Source organism: Pongo abelii, chromosome 4, assembly GCF_028885655.2.
Source record: "Pongo abelii isolate AG06213 chromosome 4, NHGRI_mPonAbe1-v2.0_pri, whole genome shotgun sequence".
NCBI classification, from domain to species: Eukaryota; Metazoa; Chordata; class Mammalia; order Primates; family Hominidae; genus Pongo; species Pongo abelii.
Genome location: NC_071989.2, coordinates 172,287,140 through 172,310,831, shown reverse-complemented (window position 1 = coordinate 172,310,831; position 23,692 = coordinate 172,287,140). Strand labels below are relative to the sequence as shown.

Sequence of the window (23,692 nt, the reverse complement as noted above, 5' to 3'; positions counted from 1 at the left end):
GTTGCTTAGGGCTGAAGGGTGGGGTGGGGTGAGGAGATAGGAGAGTGTTAGGAAAAGGATAACAAGGTTTCATTTTGAGGTGATGAAAATGTCCTAAAATTGACTATGGTGATGGTTGCACATATCTGTGAGTATACTAAAAAACACTGAATTGTCCACTTTCAATGGGTGGATTGTATGGGATGTCAATTATATCTCAATACATAGGTTAAAAAATTTAAATGCCCAAATATTTTTGAACACTGCTTCTCTTTATGGTTTTACATCAAGGAGTTTGCAGTTTTGCAAATGGAAATAGATATGTAAAGCTTAATGAATTCATCCAATTACTCTAGTAATTTTCAATATATTAAGAAGGTAGCTAGAAAACTTTAGAACATTGAATGCCCATCTGGTCAACACTCTAAAATAAATCCACTAAATCACAGCTCAATTTTCCTCTATAAACTGTTATTTTTTTCTGATACCAAAGATTTTCATTTTATTTAAGTATTATAGTTAGAATAACCCCCACTCCAATATCTTTAATAAAATGAAAAGTCATTTTACAAACCGATTTGAGTTGGCTATTTTCATCTTTCAACTTCACAACATGCTTGATTTTTTGTTTCAAATTCTGATGACCCAATAATTTAGCATATGAATCTCTTATTTTATTTAGCTGCTCCTGAGCTGCACCATGTTCATTCAACAATGCCTGTTTTTCTGCTTCAAAAGCATCTAGTTGTAGCTGAAAAAGATTTTTAAAATAAAGGTAAGACTTAAAACAGTTTGATCTTACTAGTTTCATATAAACCATAAACACTAAAGAAAATTAAAAACACAAATGAAAACAAGGTATGTTTACATATTCTCAGGGCTCTCCATAGATTCTCTATGAAAATCTTTTAAACTTTGTATTTTTCATTTTAAAGATCATTAAAACAGAGGAAAAGAAACAACGTAAAAAAGCCAGCTGGCCAGTTTTATCTGTATCAGTTAGATCACCACATTATAACCAATACTGTACTTCTAAGTTCCAAAATCAGCATTTATTCTTTTTTCTTTTAAAAGATCAGTATATTGAGAAACAATGAGTATTTGCAATAAGTCATATCACAAATTAAAATAGGTTAATTATCAAAAGCTCATACCAGGCAAGCCCTCTAAGCCAAACTTTTAAGTTCCTCATTACAAAGATTTTTTTTAAACCACAAAGGGTCCATTGACAAAATTATGTCAATTAAATTTGTCAATTATACTTCAATAATGTGGGAAAAAATTATGCATAATAATTTAATAAAATGTATAAACCTTTAATAGTGAGCTAAATTGGCACTGTAAGTGCAGAGCAAAATGATCTTGCAGAAAACCCGAGTCACTGTCCTCACTATAGTAGGGAACAAAGTGAATCCCTAGAATAAACACAAGTAAGTTTACTCCTAACTGACAAACCTGAAAAGGTTTTGTTTTATTATATAGTTCTTCATAGAGGAGACGCCACTTGTTAATTTCTTCAGTTAATTCTGCTGTTGTATTTGCTTTTTCAGCTTTTCTGCATGGAAAAATTAAATTGAGAAAAACATAGTTATTTAAAAAATAACATCGTAACTGAGTTAACAAGGCACTCAGGTTCTAATCATAGATTACCTTCCTCCTTCATCTTCCAGCTGTTTTCTAAAGTCTTCCTCTTGTTGCTTGAGTTGGTTCTGCAAATCAGTTATTTTTTGAAGAAAAGAAACTGTGATTTCTTTAATTTCTGTTTCTTTTAGTGCTGACTTGGTCTGCAGATCTAGAAGCATCCTTTGGTTTGAGAGAGAAGAGGTCACTAAACATTTTATAGCCACTTTCATTAATTTTTCTTTTTTTTTTTTAAACCTCAAGGAACTCTTCAAGAAGTGACATTTTTTAACTGAGTAAATTCTTAATCTGCAATATAAGATGGCCAAAAGCAAGCCAAGGGACAGTTACTAGCTGGCTTTCAACATTAAATTGTCTTAATGGTTCTAAGGCCATTATTTGCTCTATATACCTTACGTATTCTTGATTTGAGCTCTCAGTTGCCAAAATCTGATGCTGAACATCCTCTGCATTTTTTCCAGCCTTGGCCACTTTTTCCTGTAATGATGAGTTCTCCAGCTTAAGATCTTCTATCTCACTGGCTGTTAACGCTTTATAGCTTATTAAAAAGAAAAAAAAGTCAAAGTAGTTTTCTAACTATTGCGTATGACAATCATAACTGATCAGTTTATACTTTATATACTTCTAAGTAAAACTAAAAAGTTTTTAATGTATTCATGCATTTAACACAGGTAAGAATTCAGTGTTCTGAGGCAAGTACTAATGAGTTTACGTGGCATCTGCTGTGTATTCAAAGAAAAAAAAATCAAGTGCCTACTAGGTGCAGGAAGTATGCATACAGAGATGGAAAAGAAATCAACTACCAAGCATGAAAATTACTCATAATTCAAAAAATAAGAAGTGAGACTAGAGCCTAAGGAGTAAGAAAGGCTGGAGCAGAACAGGTTAATATTAAAAGACAGTGCGATATCTACCTGAAGATGTCAAGTGGGTAACTGGATATGTGAATATGGAGCTGTAAAGAAAGGTCTGGTTTGATGAAATAAATTTTAATGCAACGAGTATATGGATAGTGAGTGAAATCACAGAATAGATAAAAACCTCCTGAAGCACTATTCTTCAAACTAACGAGAAGGGAAATTCCTTTACAGGATTGATATTAGCAATAAATAAATAAATATATATAATTTACATATATTTATATAATTTATATGTTCTGATACAATAAAAATTATAAATAAAACATATACACATATAAATTATTTATCTATGTGTCTGTCATAATGTATCACATGTGGGAACAGATCACTGGGGAAACAAGGTACAATTTAATGAATTAAATTAAACTAGGCAATTGGTTGTCCATAGGGAAAACAAAAAATGAATTTGATCCCTATATTGCTACACACACAGAAATCAGTTCTAGGTGGAAAAACGGAAAGTGAAATTTTAAGACTTTTAGAAGAAAACTGGTTGAATACCTTCACACTTTGAGATAGAAAGAAGTTCTTAAATGAGAAGCAAGAGTACCCACATACAGATAAATATTTTAACCATATTGAAATCAAGAATTTCCACTCATCAGAAGAAATCAAAAAGAAAATTAAAAAATAAGCTAAACTGGCAGAAGATACCTGTAACCCATATGGCTGATAAAGAAAACCTCTACAAATCAATGAGGAAAAGATGATAACCCTATAGACAAATAAACAAAAGTTATAAACAAGCCTTTTATGGAAAAGGAAAAATGAATTATCCACAATAAGAAGCCATTTTACACTAAGTACACTGGCAAAGTTTAAGAAGTCTAACAAGCTTTGGCAAAGAAGATAAATGGAAACTTATACAACACCAGTGGGAGTGTAGATTCTTACTCCCACGTTGGAAAGTGATTTGGTATTAAGTTTTAGAGTTGAACATTTATATACCTTTGGCTTTAGAGAAATTTTTACATACATGTATACTTATAGTCACCAAATAACTAATAACTAACCAAATGGGAAATAGCCCAAAGTTCAAAGAATGAATAAATAAGTTGTGTTATATTCATACAATAAAATACGCATAGCAGTGACTATCAACAAACCATAGCCTCAGACAACACGATTCAATCCTGAAAACACACATAATGCAGAATGAAAAAATAAGTCCCAGGAAATGGCATATACTATGATGACATTTTTTGGTAAAGTTCAAGGAGAAGGAAAATTACATAATGCATGATTTGTATGGATATACGTGTCATAAAATTATAATACACAGGGGAAAAAAAGCAAGGAAATAATGTAGACTTCGGGACAGTGTTATCTGTTCCATTTTCATGGGATGGCAGAGGAACTTACATATGGATACTAAGTTGTTGTAAATCTTTTGGCTTACTGGTTATCTTCTATAGGTTCATGCATGTCAGTTTTATCTTCAAGCTCTATAGTTTACGTACAGGTTATGCATTCTTTTGTATTTACTAAATAAAAGAAAGGAACCTCTCCCCCAAAATGAGCTAAAGTAAATGTGGTAAATAAAAATGTTAACATTAATATATAGGTATTCATTATATTGGCCTTTGTAATTTGTAGTTCCACCCAAAATAAACTTTTTATTTAAGGAGAAAATAAGTAGAAGGCATGGGAGGTAAGGAAGTGGATATAGAGACAATCTTCTCTGTCAAGAGAAGAAAAAGGAGAAGGAAAAGGACTGCAAAGGAGTAGAATTTGGGGTTAAGAAGGGAATGACTGGTGGTGTTAGATAGCTGCAAAAGGAAGTTAGGGTCAGAGGAGTATTTAAAACAATTTATGTATTTTATTTATTTTTCGTTTGTTTTTGAGACAGTCTTGCTCTGTCACCCAGGCTGGAGTGCAGTGGTGTGATCTTAGCTCAGTGCAGCCTGGAACTCCTGGGCTCAAGTGATCCTGCTGCCCTCAGCCTCCCAAGCTGCATGTGCCACAATGCCTGGCTAATTCTTAATATTTTTTTTTTTGTAGAAACAAGGTCTTACCCTATTGCCCAGGCTGGTCTCAAACTCCTGGCCTCAAGCAATCCTCCTGCCTTGGCCTCCCAAAGCACTGGGATTACTGGTATGAGCCACAGTGGCCAGCTAATTAATATATTTTAGAGATAGGTGTACATTAACATGTTTTAATATTGATTGGAAAAATTCCAGTAAAAAGGTTTCAAATTATGAGAAAACAAAATGATAGAATGAGGTCACTGAAGATTAAAAGACTAGGACATTTCACCTGTAATAGGTGGGAAGATAGGATGAGTATAAATGGGGGTCTCTTTATAGGTTTAGCAAGAGATAAAAACTTCTGAATTCTTTATGAAAATGATAACATCAAGAGAGTAGGGCAGAAGCACCAAACGCTTGCATGACTTGATCCTCCCCTCAGCTTATGCAGTGGCTAGGACTACAGGCATGTGCCGCCACACCTGGTTCAGTGCATAAAAGTTGAAGTGGATGGTGAGAAAGGGGAATTTCTATAAATTATAAAGGGGAATTATATAAATATAATCACATTACCAGATAATGCTAAATGTCCACTTATGGTTGGTGATTATGGAATTTAAACTAATACGAATCATCCTTTGTATGACTGCTTTGTTCACGTATTTCCCTGGGTAAACACCCCTTTCTGCTCACATTATATTTAAGAGTGCAGGCTCCCAAGAAAAATACCTTTCAAATTGAGCAGTAACATCTTCAAGGCTTTGCACTGTACTGTTATACTTTTCCTGCAAAAGCAGGATGGCTTGGGTATGAGCAGCACTACTTTTCTCCAGTTCAGCCTCCTTCCTAAGAAAAAGATACAATTGAAAGATAAAATGCCACCTACAATTACTACCCTAAGAAAGAAAATAGTATTTACCTTTGAAACTGTGAATCATATAGCTCATATCTTCACCATTGCATTACCTGCTAAATAGCTCAGATCCTAATTTATGACTTACCTCGAAAAGCATGTTTTTTATGCATTTTTCTACTAGCTTCAACTTATCTTTCCTGCTTATTTTACTTTAAAAATTTGGGCGAAGAAGGTAGTAGGATATAAAAGACTGTAAAACAAAATCTTAAGATACTAGCCAGGACTAAAGACTGCAAAAGATTACCAGTTAAAAAAAATCTGGACTGAATAAAGTTTCATTCTCTCCATTTAGATACTCGAGCAATACCATGAACAATTAAAGCCACTTCATTTTAAATTACAGAAAGAGTTACAAGACTGTGGATTTATTCTGATTATATGAATAACCCACATAATACTCTATTACTGAAAGATTTAATAACTTCTTTAATGGATTATTTTGCATAGACAGAATGGGTTTTAAGTCATCTTTATAAACATACGCTATTAAATTTCAGGGATATTTTGGAAATAATATATTTCCAAAGTGGTGATAAAATTTTTAGATATGCATATGAGCTTATGAGAGATCTTTTAAAGAATATACAGAACTAAAAATTGTAAATAAGCATTGTGTCCTTATAGACTAAGTTGGACACTGAGATAAGAAAAACAGCTGATCAAATTCATTCTGTAACAAGTGTCGGATTTCAAAAATATACACGCCACAGCAAGAGCAATCAAATATGACTAAAGAGTTTATAATAAAAATATTTTCTTCCCTGTCCTCTAGAGGAATTATCTTCAATTCTTAGTTGGTTTTTCTCTTAAGCTTGAAATTTCCAGGCTAGAAGGGATCTTAGAGACCATCTAATAAAACTTTTATATCTAATGAAGTAGAAAATGAAAGAAACTAAGATTGTTTTGCTCAGAATCAACCAGTTAGCTAACAGAATTAGTAATAAAAATCCTTCTCTCTTGACCATTGGACCACAGTTTTTTGAGTTGGAATAAAAAGTTATCTCAATTTTCTTTCCTCTCTGAAAATGACATTATCTTATTTTCCCAAGATTCCTGTCCCCTGGGATTGGCTGTAGTATAGAATAACACCCCTAATTATAATTTTGTATTGTTCCCCCAAAAGCAGGGATATGAAAAACCTTGCTGTTCATTTGCATCACTAATCATAAGAAAACAGAAAAGGTTAATAACAGAAATATCCACCGAGACAGATACACAGGTGTGAGATATATTACAATAACACAAACTCATATCTAGCCCACAGTCCTTTGACAACAAGTGTTTTAATGATGAGATCCCAAGGATTTAAATATTTGCAATTTGAACTCAAGAATCAAACCAGACTTTTTAATTTAAATAAACGTAGTAGTGTTTGTCACTGACCTGTGTTCCTGAACTATGAAATATGAATATGTAGGCTAAGGAATAGTTTCTCTTAATAAATAAAAAATTAGCAATTACTATGGACAAAACAAAACAAAATGAAATAAATAAGTGTATAGGAGAAGGAAACACAATGTGGCAGAAATTATAAGCAACTAGAGTTCGGGAAAAAAGTGAGATTTCAGTCTTTTGTTTTTGAGACGGAGTCTCCCTCTGTCGCCCAGGCTGGAGTGCAGTGGTGCGATGTCAGCTCACCACAACTTCCGCCTCCTGGGTTCAAGCAATTCTCCTGCCTCAGCCTCCTGAATAGCTGGGATTACAGGCGTGCGCCACCACGCCAGGCTAATTTACTATGTATTTTTAGTAGAGATGGGGTTTCCCCATGTTGGCCAGGCTGGTCTCGAACTCCTGACCTTGTGATCTGCCCGCCTCAGACTCCCAAAGTGGTGGGATTACAGGTGTGAGCCACCGCACCCAGCCAAGATTTCAGTCTTTCTACTGTAAATAAGAGATTTCTTACTTTTGAATGTTTCCCAGTTATAATGATTTTTTCTCATTTGCTTTTTATCAGTTATTGATTGAGGTGGCATCTTGCTACGTTGCCCAGGCTAGAGTGCCATGGCTATTAACAGGCACAATCACTGAGCATTACAGCCTCAAACTCCTGGGCTCTAAAGATCCTCCCATCTCAGCCTCCTGAGTAGCTGGGACTTTAGGCATGTGCCATTGTGCCAGCCTGCTTTGCATTTCGATTGCTATTTTTGAAGTGTTTGTGCTCCCTGAAAAATGTAATTAAAGGTATAACTTACACTATGTAAGTGCATAGACAAAAATGGGAATGCTATTAACGGGAGGGATTCTTTATTTTTCTCCCCCAAGTTCATTATTGTGTTTTGTTTGTTTTTGAGACAGAGTCTGGCTCTGTTGCTCAGGCTGGAGTGCAGTGACGTGATCATGGCTAACTGCAGCCTTGATCTCCTGGGCTCAAGTGATTCTCCTCCCACAACTTTCTAAGCAGCTGGGACTACAGGCACACACCACTGTGCCCAGCTAGTTTTTTTTTAATTTTTAGTAGAAACGAGGTCTCACCATATTGCACAGACTGGTTGCAAACTCCTGAGCTCAAGCAGTCCTCCCACCTTGGCATCCCAAAGTACGGGAATTGCAGGCATGAGCCACCACATCCAGCCCCGAGTTCATTATTGTTCTAATGCTGATGTCCAATAAATTTCAGAAATTATCAGAGTAGTAAAGAAGTGCAAAACTTTTGTCATTTGTTTATTAAAACTCTCTTTGGCCTTCAAAAAAGGGGGCAAAACCTTTAACTTTTAACTTAAAAAAGGGGGCTGTTTTACTTGTTTGCATGTATGTTTTGTGTACACATTCTCTGTCTACTACTTAATTGTAAAATAATTAATAATTACCACTTAATTGTAAAATAATTCCAACCTCACACGCTCACGACTGATATGAGAATACTAAAAAAAAGTACTCAAAATAAATACATCTGAAGTCATATATAAACATGAGATCCTATTAATACAAACCATTTCAGCTTTTCTTCTAGGAGTTTTAGTTCCTCAGCTCTAGATTTTGCTTCCTCTTCCAATTGCTTGACCAGCCTTTCAGCTTGTTCCTCCTTTTGCTGTAATTTATCAAGCTCATCCAGTGCTTGCTTTAATTCTTCCTCAAAGAGATTCTTCTCTTTAACCATTTCCTCTTGAAAAGAACAGAGCTTCTGATGAAGACTAGAAGATAATTCCTATATCCAAACAGAAAACGACCAAAATAATTAGGAATGGCATTGTGAGTTTGTACTAGGAGACAAAAAAAAGTACAGATAAAGAAGGATGAAACCTAAATTCAAGAGATTCAAGGAAACTTAAAACAATATAGAAATAGCATATTTGTTTTCATAGATTATTTCCTATACCTTGTTAACATTGTGGCAAATATCATCTTAGGCTTTTTTCTATGCAATGCACATGCACAAACTTCTTAAATTATATTTTTTACATATATATCTGTTTTACAACTGGCTTTGATATTAATATAATTTTTCACATATTATATAAAAAGTGTGTGGTGATTTTCATATTATATAAAATTATTTTTTAAGCTATACAATATAGAAATACATCACCATTGTGAAATAATTCTAACATTACAAATGATGTTAATATTATCTTTGACGACTTCCCCCCCTAATTTTAGTTTTCCCATTGCAGAGATAGCTACTAGTTTGGAATATATATGCCTTCTGGTATTTTTCTTTACACTTATATATACATATACATTTGGGGAGGGATATAAATGATATATACTCTGTTGCTGAAATCTTTCCAGGTCAGTGTATATAGATCTACTCAATTCCTTTAGCTGTTGTAGGTTTTCCAACACTATAATATTTCACATCAGTGCATGTAAGTACCTGTTGGCTTAACTCTCACCAGTATTTTATATTATCAAACGTTTTAATTTGTGCCAATTTTGTAAGTGAAAAAAACATTATTTCTACTTCCTTGGTTACTACTAAGGTGGAGTATCTTTCTATATTTACAGGCCATCAGAACTTCTCCTTCTCTGTTTCTATCCTATGCCCATAATTTTTCAGTGGACTTTCTTTCTTCTCACTGATACATAAAATGTTCTATAAATAATCTGGATTTTAAAAATTGCTTTGTTTCTTCTGTAATTAGACACTCTTTTACAAGGTAAGTGTAAATGTTTATATAGCCTAAATAACACAAGAATGAGCCAGAAAATTTTTAAAAAATTATTTCCCTATTTTACTGTATCTGTTGTCATTTTCCCATATTATTCATAACCCTAGGGTGAACATGTAGTGAAAATATGTAGCTAAATCCTCAGCATATCCATGATTATGTCCTCAGGATAAGACTCTAAAGATAGAATTGTTAGATCAAAGGATATACACAATTTAAAGGTGTTCAGAGACATAGGGAAATGTATGACACAAAATAAACAGTTTAACAAAATATGGTAGTAAATTACTTTCTCTTGTTGCAGAAGTGAATCAACTTGTAATTCTTTTTGTTGAAGCTTTTCACGTTCCTGTTGTTCAAGAATAAACTTCTGTTTTAAGTTTTGCATCTCAGCATTTAGATTTTCATTGTGTTCTCTATTCCTGTTGACATGGTCTTCTAGAAAGGGCAAAACATCAAGAATACTGGAATTAGGTAAGAACATTAACACTGAGAAACCTGGACTCCCATAATATTCCATTATACTGCTTTTAGCATGGTATTTCTGAAGAAAAAAACAAAACTGTGAACTTTGTATCATTACTCCATATAATATATATTATGTGCTAAATAATAAAACCCACAAATCTTGTTCTGTGTATCTACTGATTTTTAAATAGCCACCTAGTGGAAAAGTCAAGAATTATACTATTTCACTCAAGACAGGTAATATGCTGTATTGAAATAAACAGAAAACAAACATTATAAGAGTAAAATATTCTAAAATGCAGTACAGGTTTTTGCTGTTTTATAGCTATATAGCTAATTATATTTAAAATGTTAGTATAGCTAATTATATTTAAAAGGTTGTTTTAGCATAGCAGTATTTTTCCTAAATGTTGTATGTAACACTTATCTAAAGAAAGTAACTATAAAACACTGTAATACCTTTTTCTTTTTCAAGCAGCTGACATTTCGCATTTAGATCTTCTACTTGTTTAGATAATATAACAATATTCTCCTCAAGAGACTGCTTAAGGCTTAAAATTTCATCATTCTTCTCTTTCAAATTTTCTTCTAACTGGGCAATATCTAGCTTGTATTTTTCCACTTGATCCGAAGCACAACTGCATTAAAACAAATTATCTTAAAAAGCACATCTATTTAGGCACAGGGAAAAATAACAGAAAAATGATGAAAATGACTCAGTATTAAAAAAAATAAGGTTCAATTTAAAGCTACTGCTCATATTACCTAATTTCTTCGATGTATTCTAAGAGTTTTTCTGTTTCAGATTTTTCATCAATCTTTTCTTTCTCTATTGAAACACTAAAACAAAAATTGCATATGTTAATACATTCTAGTTTCGTTATTTAATAATCATACATAATGCTTACGTACCAGATACTGCTGTATCAGGCAGGCTGACTCCAGAGTCCTAACTCTTAACTATTATTTTATGTGATTTCTCAAATTCACAATTTATATCAAAATAGAAGACTAAAATTTTTATTTAAGTGAGAAAGTTTTCTGAATATATACTGACAAAAAACCTATGATGACGAGAACCATCATTACAGTATCCCAAGTGTTAGAAATAATATTTTTTTGTGGTCTTCCTGGTTTCCCCACCCACCCAACATACTAAATAGCATTTTGTGTGCCATAAAGCTTTTGTCCCAGACTACCTGGTATTCAATTACTTATCTGTTTACCTCCACCAAACTGTCCAATGCAAGAAATGGACAAAAGACTCCAATAGACATCTTGCAAAAGGTGATATGCACATAAAATGGTCAATAAGCACATAAAAATATGGTCAACATTCGTGCTAACGAATTAAAATCACAAAGGAGATAACACTTCCTACCTAGTAGAAAGGCTAAAATCAAACAGACTGACAACATTAAATGTTGGTGAGAATCTGGAACAACTGAAACTATCACAAATTGCCAGGGGGTGTATAAAGATGGCAAAAACACTTTTGAGTTTTATAAAACATTATATATACAGTACCCTATTACCCAAGAATTCTACTCCTAGAAATTTCTGAGAAATAAAAATATGTCCATAAAAAATCATAAAATATGTTCACAGCAGTCTTTTTAATGGCAGAAACTGGCAACAGCCCAAATAATGATCAAAAGGAGAAGAGTAAAGAGATGGAGGTATATTCATAAGGTGAACCACTACTCAGAAATAAAATGGGAAAAATTACAGTATACAGAACGGTTTGGATGAATCTTGAAAAATTACATCAAACAAAAGAAACAACACACACACATGCTCTTTCTCTCTTGCACATCCTAAAAAAAGGCAACACCGGCCAGGCAAAATCATGGCCCATGTCTATAACTCCAGCACTCTGGAAGGCCAGGGTGGTATCACTTGAGTCCAGGAGTTTGAGAGTTTGAGACCAGCCTGAGTAACATAGCAATACACCATCTCTAAAAAAAAAAAAAAAAAAAAAATAATAATAATAAATAAAAAAAGGCAAAGCTAATTTATGATGATGTAAGTGAGAAAGTAGTTGTAGGGATGGGGACATGACATAGGCAGTAGCAGGGGGACAAGAAGAGGTATGAAGGAACTTTCTGAAGGGATGAAAATGTTCTCTATCTTGTTTGGTAATGGTTACATAGGTGTATACAATTGCTGAAGTCACCAAACTGAATACTTACTATCCACACATTTTATTATCTGTAAATTAAAGCTCAAGATCAAAGGTTAGGATTGTGCATAAATCACAACTTCCTATAACAGTGTTTCTCAATTTCAATCTAATGACCACTTTCATAAGATCATGAAACCTTTCCTCATCATTAATACAGAAGACATACAAAAGTAATGCACTCATACAACTTTCTAGCACAACATGTTTGAGAATGATTAGGGCTCATTCTCGTTTAAAAAGAGAAATAGGGCAACTGGAGGGAGGCAATGAGTTAAGTACTAAGAGAAGGTTGAAGTCTCAGTAAACAATAATTTGTGAAGAGAGTCAAATCAAGAATTGCTTCCACTTAACAATTTCTCTTCACATTCAGTCACTTACAGTTTTCCCTCCAGTTGGGCTATTTTCCCCTGAGACTCTTCGAGACTCCTTTGGGTGACCTGCAGCTTCATCTCCATGCCTTCTTGCTTAGCCATCATACCCTACACAACAAAGATACCTGTTTTAGGAAATGAGAAAATTGTACTGATCCCCAGATCCAGACACAGCAAACCTGCCAAAGGCAGCACTCACCCTCATCTTTGTTTCTCTTTTGTTTCTAAGTTTCATCAATTCCAAGCTTAGAATTCTCAAATTCTTCTGGTTACCATTTTCAGAAAACTAAATACAACAAATAAGTAAAAAATTCAGAAATATTTTCTGCTAAGACATATTTAAAATACACAAATATTGATTTTTCTACCTATCACTGGGGTTATGTTTTTGACTTTAATATACTTTGGTAGAGAGAACAGTCTTTGACCTACACCATAATTACTGATTGATTTAATTTTTTTTTCTTTTCTTTTTAAGAGATCAAGTCTCGCTCTGCTGTCCAGGCTAGAGTGGAGTAGCATGATCATAGCTCACTATAATCTCAAACTCCTGGGCTCAATCAATCCTCCTGCCTCATCTTCCTGAGTAGCTGGGATTACCAGTGTGCACCACCACTGTGCTTAGCTAATTTTTCAATTTGTTTTTAGAGATGGGGTCTTGATATGTTGCCCAGCCTGGTCTCAAACTCCTGGCCTCAAGCAATTCTCCAGCCCTCAGCCTTCCAGAATGCTGGAAATACAGGCATGAGCCACTGCACCAGTCTACTGTTGTTATCCCTCTTTTCCTTAATGTGACTTGCTGGTTAATTTTTATTTTATTTTTATAAGACAGAGTCTCACTCTGTCACCCAGGCTAGAGTGCCGTGTTTCTCACTGCAACTTCCACCTCCCGAGTTCAAGCGATTCTCATGCCTCAGCCTCCTGAGTAGCTGGAATTACAGGTGTACGCCACCATACCTGGCTAATTTTTGTATTTTTAGTAAAGATGGGGTTTCGCCATGTTAGGCTAGGCTAGTCTCGAAATCCTGACCTCAGGTGATCCATCCGTCTCAGCTTCCCAAAGTGCTGGGATTACAGGTGTGAGCCACTGTGCCTGGCCTGCTGGTTTATTTTTGAAAGGTTGTTTGGGTGGTCACTTACCTCTATGTGCTGGAGAGTCCATTGCAAGACTCTAAAGCAAGTCCCTGAGAAAGGATTTCTTGAAACATGTTTGCTTAACAAAATGAATCTGAATCGCCTGGTGTACTTTGTTTTGTTTTGTCTCTTTTTTTTTGAGACGGAGTCTCACTCTCTCGTCTAGGCTGGAGTGCAATGGCGCCATCTCAGCTCACTGCAACCTCCACCTCCTGGGTTCAAGCGATTCTTCTGCCTCAGCCTCCCGAGTAGCTGAGATTACAGGTGCCCGCCAATATGCCTGGCTAATTTTTGTATTTTTAGTAGAGATGGGGTTTCTCCATGCTGGTCAGGCTGGTCTCGAACTCCCGACCTCAGGTGATCCGCCCGCCTTGGCCTCCCAAAATGCTGGGATTACAGGCGTGAGCCACCGTGCCTGGCCCGAAAAAACATGTTTATATTTATTCAATTGTAAATGTTATCATGAGGCTCAGATACCTTGGATTTTAGTACTTCATTAGTCCTGGTCAATTCAATAAGTTGTTTTTCCAGTGTAGCATTATTTGCAGAGAGAGACGTTTTTTCCCTGAATGCTGCATTTAGCCTTGCTTCCATCTTTTCCAACTCAGTTTCCAGATCCTGGATCCGCCTGTCCTGGGCTCCACGTTCCTGTAGAAGAACACGAATCTGGACAAAAACAAGGTGATAATAAATGACTCACTGATAGAATGCCAACATAAGGAGATGCTACCAATAATCACCCCTAAAGTTTCTGGAAAAATCTCTGATTTTGACATTATGCTTGTAGATATTCTAATGTTACTAGCTATTTGCATAATCATATTTACCTATGATACATCTTAAAAGTCTTAATGCATAAAAGTCTTAATGCATTTTAAGAACAGAAGAACTGTAGTTGCCATAAATTCCAAGTACAATTAAGCTATCTATTCACTTTTTTTTTTTTTTTTTTTTTTTTGAGATGGAGTCTTGCTCTGTGCTCTGTTGCCCAGGCTGGAGTACAGTGGCGCGATCTCGGCTCACTGCAAGCTCTGCCTCCTGGGTTCAAGCGATTCTCCTGCCTCAGCCTCCCGAGTAGCTGGGACTACAGGCACGGACCACCACACCCGGATAATTTTTTGTATTTTTAATAGAGAAGGGGTTTCACCATGTTAGCCAGGATGGTCTCGATCTCCTGACCTCGTGATCCACCAGCCTCGGCCTCCCAAAGTGCTGGGATTACAGGCCTGAGCCACCATGCCCGGCCGCTATTTATTCACTTTTAAGGTATTTCCACCTATAATAGTTATTTTTTCTAGCTTCAATTACACAAATTCAAATTAGCTTAAAATGCTAAATGTTTTTTATTTCAAGAAGGCAGAGCTGGGCTTCTGAGGAGAATGTACTAGGCATTGGCAAGCCATCATTCTTGCTGCTACTACCAGATTTAAAAAAAAAAAAAAAAAAAAAAAAGACCCCAAACCAATATTTGTCAACAGAAAATGTGGAAGCCAAAAGACAAGGAAATGATATTTTTAATATAATGGGGGGGAACCCTGCCACCCTAAAATTCTATACCCAATGAAGTCACTGGCATAAATTATTAGTTCTAATCCTGGCTCTACCACTCACTTACCAGCTATCTCACTGAGACTCAGTGATTATTCCTGTAAGTATCAATCCCTACATGTATCCTCAATAAAATGATAGCTAACATTATTAGAATAAATACAAAAGAATCAGAGCAACTGAGCAGACATTTACAGTTACTCTGACATACTCTTGGTCGAAAGCCAACATTCGACTGTAATCAAATGAAAGATTTCAATGTATTGAAAGAATATATCCATGAGGAAAAGAGTTGGTCAGCAATGGAAACAGAAAAAAAAGACTGCAGAGAAGCAAAGTTCACAGTGAGCTGCTTAGCATTGCTAGGAAAGTAAATGGGTTCTTTAGGTTAGTACTGTTCAATAGAAATTTCTGTCATTGTGGAAATGCCCTGTCCAGTATGGTAGCTGCTAATCACATGTGGCTATTGAGCACTTGAAACGTGATTATTGCAACTGAGGAATTGAGTTCTTAATTTTATCTTATTTAATTTAGATTGTCACATGTGGTGAGTAGCTACCACATCAAACAGCATAGCTCTATGTTATTCCACCCATGAGGAAGGCCTATACCTATTGTGCAGAGCAATGTATCGAGTTAGCCTACCTTCATCGCAGTCTAACCAGCTAGGATTGCATGCTCACTAAGAAATTCTCTAGCTATGTTGTGTTAACATAAGTTAGCATACAGGAATAGTGTGAATGATGGATAGATATAAATATTTGATCCACGTATATAATTGTAATCAACTGACAATGATTTTCAGTTATCACTTTTTCATTAAGTGGGCTATCTTTAATCTTGGCGTTGCCAGCATACCACATTAACATAGCCTGGATAGATCTGTGAAATACTGTAAGAACTGTTTTCCTGCAGGCACTGTTCTGGATGGCATGTTTGCCTCACTGCAGGACTCCTCATACTGCAACAGAATCCTTATCTCTTAAATCTGTGTAACTCTCTTTCTATCATGTGTACTTTTCAATAAGTTGAAAGCACTGCTTACCTCTTTCTCTAATATCTTCAAATCTTTATCATTCTTTTGAGATTCCTTCTGTTTAAAAGCCAAAAAAAACTTATAAGCAAATTTAGATGTCACAGATATCACAGCCAAATTTGTTTTTCAGTTACCAGAAAAGATGAAGGGATCCAAACAGTTAGTTTCTATTTTAAACATTACACTGAGTCTGTTAAAAATTTTGTAGGCCACTCATCTGATAAATAAAAAGATTCTAAAAATCTCAAGACATTTTAGGTTTAAAAGTTTTCAACCCAATAAATCAGGATTTTCCTAATCAGCCCAGTGAAAAGAACAGGTGGGACTGCCTCCCTCTAATGTTAAACAGCAACACATCTTGAATATTTAATTATGCTATCTCAGAAAGAATCTTACAAAGAGAAATCGACTTAAACTTTGATACCCAAAGAGGAAAATATACAGATGCAAAGAAATAAAATATACAGATGCAAAGAAATAAAACATACAGATGCAAAGAAATAAAAATATACAGATGCAAAGAAATAAAAACTGAAACAGCATAAGCTCTGATTCTAATTTTCTCATTGGCTTTATTCAAAATAAGACATATAATTTTCACACTATATCTTTTTATATCCAACAGACTTTCTGACACAATGGCTAGAAAAAGAATATCTTTTCCATCTAAAAATGGAAGAAAGGCATCAACATCTTGAATGAAATCTGTTTTAGATGTTTCTAAGTGGGGCAGGAGGTGGGGGTGACATCAGTGTCATGTTTATTAATTTCACACTCCATGAAATTTTTTATGGGGAAGGATTATTATTTTGGGGCTCCATACAAACTTTTATGTAATTTAGTTTTCTAAGGGGCTTTATAAATTACAAAATTACAGAACAGTTTCTTCAAGAAATTTAAGTCAAACCACTTACATCAATTTCTAAGAAAAGAGTGTCTGTAATAGTCCTGCCCAATAAAAATAATGCAAGCCACCTATGCATTTAAATTTTTCTAGTAGTGTGTTTAAAAAGTAAAAATCTTAATATATTTTACTTAACCCAATATATCAAATATATTTTTTCAGCATGTCATTGGTATAAAATTATCAATGAGATGTTTTATATTTTTGTACTAAGTCTTTAAAGTTTTCTTTGTATTCTACACTTACAGCACGTCTTAATTCAATGCTAAATTTTAACAGAAACATTTATGTATATTTAATTTCATAAAACATAGAGAGGAGAAAGTAAATTCACATACTCAAGTTGTTCCAAAAATATTTAAAAGCGTTCCACTAACAAAATCGAGTATGTCTTTAAATATGTATTAATTAAAATTAAATATTAAAAATTTAGTTCTTTAATAGCACTAGCCACATTTCAGTTGCTCAATAGACACATGTGGCTATGCTTCCATACTGAACAACACAGCTCTATATTACAGAATATGAGGCTTAGGCAACTGCCAAATGAATGAACAACCTAAGCCTTTTTCCAACTCTGAATATTTTTCACATCAAAAAACCTATTAATTTGTACAACTTTTTTACTTTATTTTTATCTTTGAGATAGGTCTCGCTCTGCTGCCCAGGCTGGAGTGCAGTGGTGCAATCTCGGCTCACTGCAACCTCTGCCTCCCTAGGTTCAAGCAATTCTCCTACCTCAGCCTCCCGAGTAGCTGGGATTACAGGCACGTGCCACCACACACGGCTAATTTTCTTGTATTTTTAGTAGAGATGGGGTTTCACCATGTGGGTCAGGCTAGTCTCGAACTCTTGACCTCAAGCAATCCACCTGCTTCAGCCTCCCAAAGTGCTGGGATTACAGGCATGAGCCACTGTGCCCGGCTGTCTTTTTGTTTTTTTGGAGAGACTGAGTCTCGCTCTGTTGCCCAGGCTGGAGTACAGTGGCACCATCCTGGCTGACTGCAACCTCTGCCTCCCAGGTTCAAGCAATTCTCCTGCCTCAGCTTCACAAGTAGCTGGGACTACAGGCACGTGCCACCACGTCCAGCAAATTTTTGTATTTTTTAGTAGAGACAGGGTTTCACTACATGTTGGCCAGGCTGGTCTCGAACTCCTGACCTCAAATGATCCACCTGCCTTGCCTCCCAAAGTGCTGGGATTATAGGCGTGAACCACTGTGTGCCCCCCAGCTGTCTTTTTAAAAAGTATTATATGGTGGCTGGGTGTGGTGGCCAACACCTGTAATCCCAGTACTGTGGGAGGCCAAAGTGGGCCAATCACCTGAGGTCAGGAATTCGAGACCAGCCTGGCCAACTGGCCAATGTGGTTAAACCTCATCTTTACTAAAAATACAAAAATTAACTGGGTGTGGTGGGGCGTGCCTGTAATCCCAGCTACTGGGGAGGCTGAGGCAGGAGCATCGCTTGAGCCTGTGGGGACAGAGGCTGCAGTAAGCTGAGATGGCGCCACTGCACTCCAGCCTGGGTGACAGAATGAGACTCCATCTCAAAAAAAATAAAAAATAAAAAAAGTATTATGCAGCTTGCCTGTTTATAAACTTATGAAAAGAGTAATAGTAGCTCTTGCACAAGCCACAAGACTATTAAGAATTTAATCTCTCACCACTCCTTAACAGTTTCTCAGTAGCAAACCTCTCTTAGATATTGGCATTTTTTCCCCCTTTTCTTCAAAAACACTTACCCTTCCCCAGAAACAAATACACAAAAACAAAACAACTCAAATGGTGGTACTTAATAAATCAAAGCATCCATAATTTTGAAATGTTTACTAGGTAATAAACAATTTAAACACAGAAGTGATTGAGAATTGAAGACCATTATAATTGGGAACTAAGGGCACATTTAAACATAATGACCTAGGCAGAAATGTAAAACTTGCTAGAGTTCTAATGATAACTCATTTCATTAGTTTACAGATTTACTTATAACCTTGATTCATACACTTAACCCATTCTACTCAAATACAATACTTTCAGATGTTTTTGATGATACAGTTGATAAACCAGCTGGCATATAAAAGCTCCTCACCTTTGATTCCGAAGACTTAACTTTTCTAGCTGAAGCAGGCAAGGTAGTATCTTTGTCGACATTAAGATTTTGTTTAGATTCTGCAGAAAAATGAATTGTACAGATCATGGTTGATGTTAACGTGTTTTAACTACACACAAAACACAATTTCCAAATTTTTTTTTGTTTTTCTCTTTTTGCTTTTGTTTTTTGAGACAGTCTCACTGTTACCCAGCCTGGACTGCAGTGGTGTCATCTCAGCCCACTGCAACCTCTGCCTCCCAGTTTCAAGCAATTCTCCCACTTCCCTCCCTAGTAGCTGGAACCACAGGCGCACCCCACCACACCCGGCTAATTTCTGTATTTTTAGTAGAGATGGGGTTTCACCATGTCGGTCAGGCTTGTCTCGAACTCCTGAACTCATGTGATCCACCCACTTTGGCCTCACAGAGTGCCAGGATTACGAGCACGAGCCACCTTGCCCGGCCCCAAATTTCTAATTACAACTTTTGATGCAACAATACATTCTTTCCTTAGTTGTACATTTTCAAATAATTACTCATACAATTTTTTTACACATCTAACACCTTTCTGATTTTCCTAATATTCCCTGACAAGTCGAGGTAATTACCAAAAGGGAAGCTACATATCAATATGAGTATCTTGCTTAATTTTCCTGGTTATATAACCATGTAATGATGACAGCATTACTCTGTACTTGACCCTTTCATAAATCCATCAAATAAAATTTAAATATATTTCTAGCTTCACATTTTAAAAAATGCTATAACATCTTTAAATATTGTTATTCATAACTTTAAAACTTATAAGAAAGATCACATAACCATTGTTCTTTGGTGATCTATATTACCTTTTTGTTGTTTAAATCTTTGTGATTTCTGAAAGGATACTGGTCCTTTCAATACTTCTAAAGTTTTAACATCATAAGCACCTGGAGATGGTGCACAACCTAGAAGAAACAGAAAACATTAATATATTATCTAATGTTACTTATGATCTTAAGTTAAAACATGTCATAATAAAGTGAATATAAATGCAAAAATGTCATTAACAAACTGCTTTTTTTTAAACGTAAAAAATTGCATCCATTTGATATTATAAAGAAGGCCTCTCTATGAAGAACAATATCATCTTGCCCTTTATATCAACCGGGTCAAAGGAACACAGGCAACTGAGCAAATGACAGTTTTGAGATGAACATCATGTATTACAGGCAATATATGGCCTTCTTACTAAGGATTGAATACAGCAAATAAAATACTTGGTGTCAACTCTACTCAAAGAGAGTCACAAAGGTAACTACTATCGGTTTCTAGAAATAAATTAAAACTGTCTATCCCTCAATGTTTAGCCTAGAATAAAAATTTATAGTGATAATCTATCTCTGGCTGATATCAATACATCAGACCTATTAAAGATGTCAACTGCAATTCAAACACACAGGAGAAAAGCAACCACACTAGAGCAACTACAATTTTTTGAGCACTTACTAAATGCCAGGCATTATGCTAAGCATTTTATAGATGTTATTTTATTTAAACCTCACAAGAACCCTGTGTGATAATTTATAGATAAAGAATGTGAGGCTTAGGAAATTCAAAAAGCCAATGTTACACAAAGTAAAAATTGTACTAGACTATATTTGTATGTTCCAGAAGTTTATACTGCATAATTTCACTTAAGTCCCAAATTTGAAGGCATTTCTGAGCAAATACACATAGCAGACTTGAGATGGGGCCCTTAGGACTCAAAGTAATTAAAATACTATTAGCCTAAAGCTTTAGCTGATTGGGAACAAATAGATTAATACTATTCTCTGAAAAGCTATTTACTTCAGTCTAGAGTCTCATGCAAATAAATAGGAAGAGCAAGGAGCTTTGACCATTCCCAGGCAACTACTGCTGTCCCCTAAATATTTGTCAAACGGTAGACAGGAACTCATGATTTTTTTTTTTTTTTTTTTTTTTTTGAGACGGAGTCTTGCTCTGTTGTCTAGGCTGGAGTGTAGTGGCACCATCTTGGCTCACTGAAACCTTTGCCTCCTGGGTTCAAGCAATTCTCCTGCCTCAGCCTCCTGAGTAGCTGGGATTACAGGCTCCCACCACCACGCCCAGCTAGTTTTTTGTATTTTTAGTAGAGACAGGGTTTCACCGTGTTGGCCAGGCTGGTCTTGAACTCCTGACCTCAGTTGATCTGTCTGCCTCGGCCTCCCAAAGTGCTGGGATTACAGGTGTGAACCACCAGGCCCAGCCCCATGAGTAGATCTTGATTAGCATTTTTAAAAAAGTAAAAACAATAGAAAAAGTCAGCATGACTCGTATGCTGCAAAGTTAAGCATTGTTTTGTGAAACTTTTCTTTCATATGTATGTGTAGAGATATAATAATACATCTTAGGTTGAAATATAAATTTTGGGGGTTTTTTTTGCTTTTTTTTTTGAGACAGAGTCTCGCTCTGTCACCCAGGCTGGAGTACTGGAATATGAAAAATCACCACAGTGCCTCATACACATTAAGCATCAAATGAATAATTGGTATTATTCCTGTAACTGTGAGCCTGAAATACTGTATCTTTGATAAAGCCAGTTTAACCTACTATAATGCAAACAACAACAACAAAAACAAAAAAACCTTAAAGTCACACTGCTGACAAAACTTAAGAGTAGGTCCTTTGATTACTCGGGAAATCATATGGTCCTTGAGTCTTTTAACTAAGAAAATAAGTTTGTGCTGATTCACTTACTCATTTGGCCTTCCTTTGTGAGTAGTTGTGAATATTTTCATTCACACGTTGGCTGACAGAACTTAGAGATGTAATGAGTAACCACGAAATAGTGTATGATAGTGAATAAATCATGAGCTTTAATATTTAGCTCTACCACTTAACTGATTGTGCAAGTTACAAAACCTCTGTTTTCTCATCTGTAAAATGAGGTCAATATCAGTACCTTCCTCACTTGGCTTTTGGAAGGAATAAACAAGATCTAGTAGCACAGTCCCAGCATACAGCATCTTTTTTTTTTTTTTTTTTAAGACGGAGTCTTGCTCTGTCGCCCAGGCTGGAGTGCAGTGGCGCGATCTCGGCTCACTGCAAGCTCCGCCTCCCGGGTTCACGCCATTCTCCTGCCTCAGCCTCCCGAGTAGCTGGGACTAGAGGAGCCCGCCACCGCGCCCGGCTAATTTTTTTTTGTATTTTTAGTACAGACAGGGTTTCACCGTGGTCTCGATCTCCTGACCTCGTGATCCACCTGCCTCGGCCTCCCAAAGTGCTGGGATTACAGGCGTGAGCCACCCCGCCCGGCCGCATACAGCATCTTAAATGAGTGCCTACCAAACACATCTAAGGCTTCCTGGTTACTGTGCTATGCATTGCGGTGTTAAGAGCACACGATGGGGGCTGGCTTCATATTCCAGTCCGGTCACTTTGGTAATGTAGCACTAAATTTAAGTCTCAGTCTTTTTATCAATAAAATAATAATAGGATTACCTCTTAGAGTTGGTGGGAAATTAACATAACTAATAACCGATGTAAAGCCTTAGTATGGTGCTTGAGGTATAAGTGATCAATATCAGCCATGATAACTTCACTGTTTATGTTTTCAATAAGTGCTACTGCTCTAATTTTACACCCATAAACTGCCTTTACTAATCTTCCTTCTTTTATGCCCAAATGGAATACACAAAAGAAATGCACAAGTTCAGACTAAAAGTAATACTCCAGTGTTCTTATCAGTGAGGCCCTCTCGGACTTGAAAATCAAATAGCTACCAACGCCTCGGCTCCATTCCCTTCGCCCTGCTGTAGTTTCTCCATTACCGCTGTTTATTGACAGTATTCCCCGCCTGCATGTAAGCCCCACGGGGCGGGGACTGTTTCACTCACTGCGGTATCCTTAGCATCCTGATTAGTGCTTGGCATGTAACAGATGCTTAGAGCATATTTGAGAAAAATCAATCAATTGAATGAGCCCCAGCCCGACCCTCAAATCGTCTCCTGCTTGCCTCCCAAGAAGGGAGCCGAAAGAGGCAAAAGGCGTTAGGGCGTCTCCCATCCCCCAGCTCCTTCCCCCTTACGCACCAGAAGGGTCATTGAATCGTTTCAGGGGCGCCTTAGGAAAGGACATGTTGACGGCCAGCTCCAGAAACTGAAGGTAACTGGCACTCCTCGACAACTGAATGCGGATTATCACTCCCTACCGGTTTCAAATTCAAATCTCCCCACATTCCCCACCCACCCCGGCGTTAGCCAATTGGAAAGCCAAACCCCTGGGCACACCAATCCCACACAGGAACACGAAGAAAGACTGCTGGGTTCTGATTGCGTCCAATTAGCTGGCCTGTGAGTTTAAGCTGCCAGCCAATAGGAGACCGTTACTGTTCCCCGCCCCACCCACCCAGTCATTCCCGGAGTTACTCAATTGTAACCT

At 36.3% G+C, this 23,692-nt stretch overlaps 1 protein-coding gene across 1 annotated transcript in view; it reads right to left on the bottom strand.

Moving 5' to 3' along the window:
* Positions 1–23,668, bottom strand: part of HMMR (hyaluronan mediated motility receptor) — a 30,836-nt gene extending 7,168 nt beyond the window's left edge. Inside the window, exons 1-16 of the mRNA XM_024247338.2 lie at positions 23,344–23,668; positions 20,119–20,217; positions 19,269–19,348; positions 16,284–16,331; positions 14,168–14,356; positions 12,756–12,842; positions 12,564–12,664; positions 10,766–10,840; positions 10,460–10,638; positions 9,822–9,970; positions 8,354–8,568; positions 5,237–5,353; positions 2,012–2,158; positions 1,630–1,782; positions 1,435–1,534; positions 554–730 (exon numbers count right to left, since the gene is read on the bottom strand). Of these exons, the coding sequence (XP_024103106.1) occupies positions 554–730; positions 1,435–1,534; positions 1,630–1,782; positions 2,012–2,158; positions 5,237–5,353; positions 8,354–8,568; positions 9,822–9,970; positions 10,460–10,638; positions 10,766–10,840; positions 12,564–12,664; positions 12,756–12,842; positions 14,168–14,356; positions 16,284–16,331; positions 19,269–19,348; positions 20,119–20,217; positions 23,344–23,389 (1,962 nt within the window). The 5' untranslated portion in view covers positions 23,390–23,668. The remainder of the gene's footprint in view (positions 1–553; positions 731–1,434; positions 1,535–1,629; positions 1,783–2,011; positions 2,159–5,236; positions 5,354–8,353; positions 8,569–9,821; positions 9,971–10,459; positions 10,639–10,765; positions 10,841–12,563; positions 12,665–12,755; positions 12,843–14,167; positions 14,357–16,283; positions 16,332–19,268; positions 19,349–20,118; positions 20,218–23,343) is intronic.
* Between the last annotated feature and the right edge of the window lie 24 nt (positions 23,669–23,692).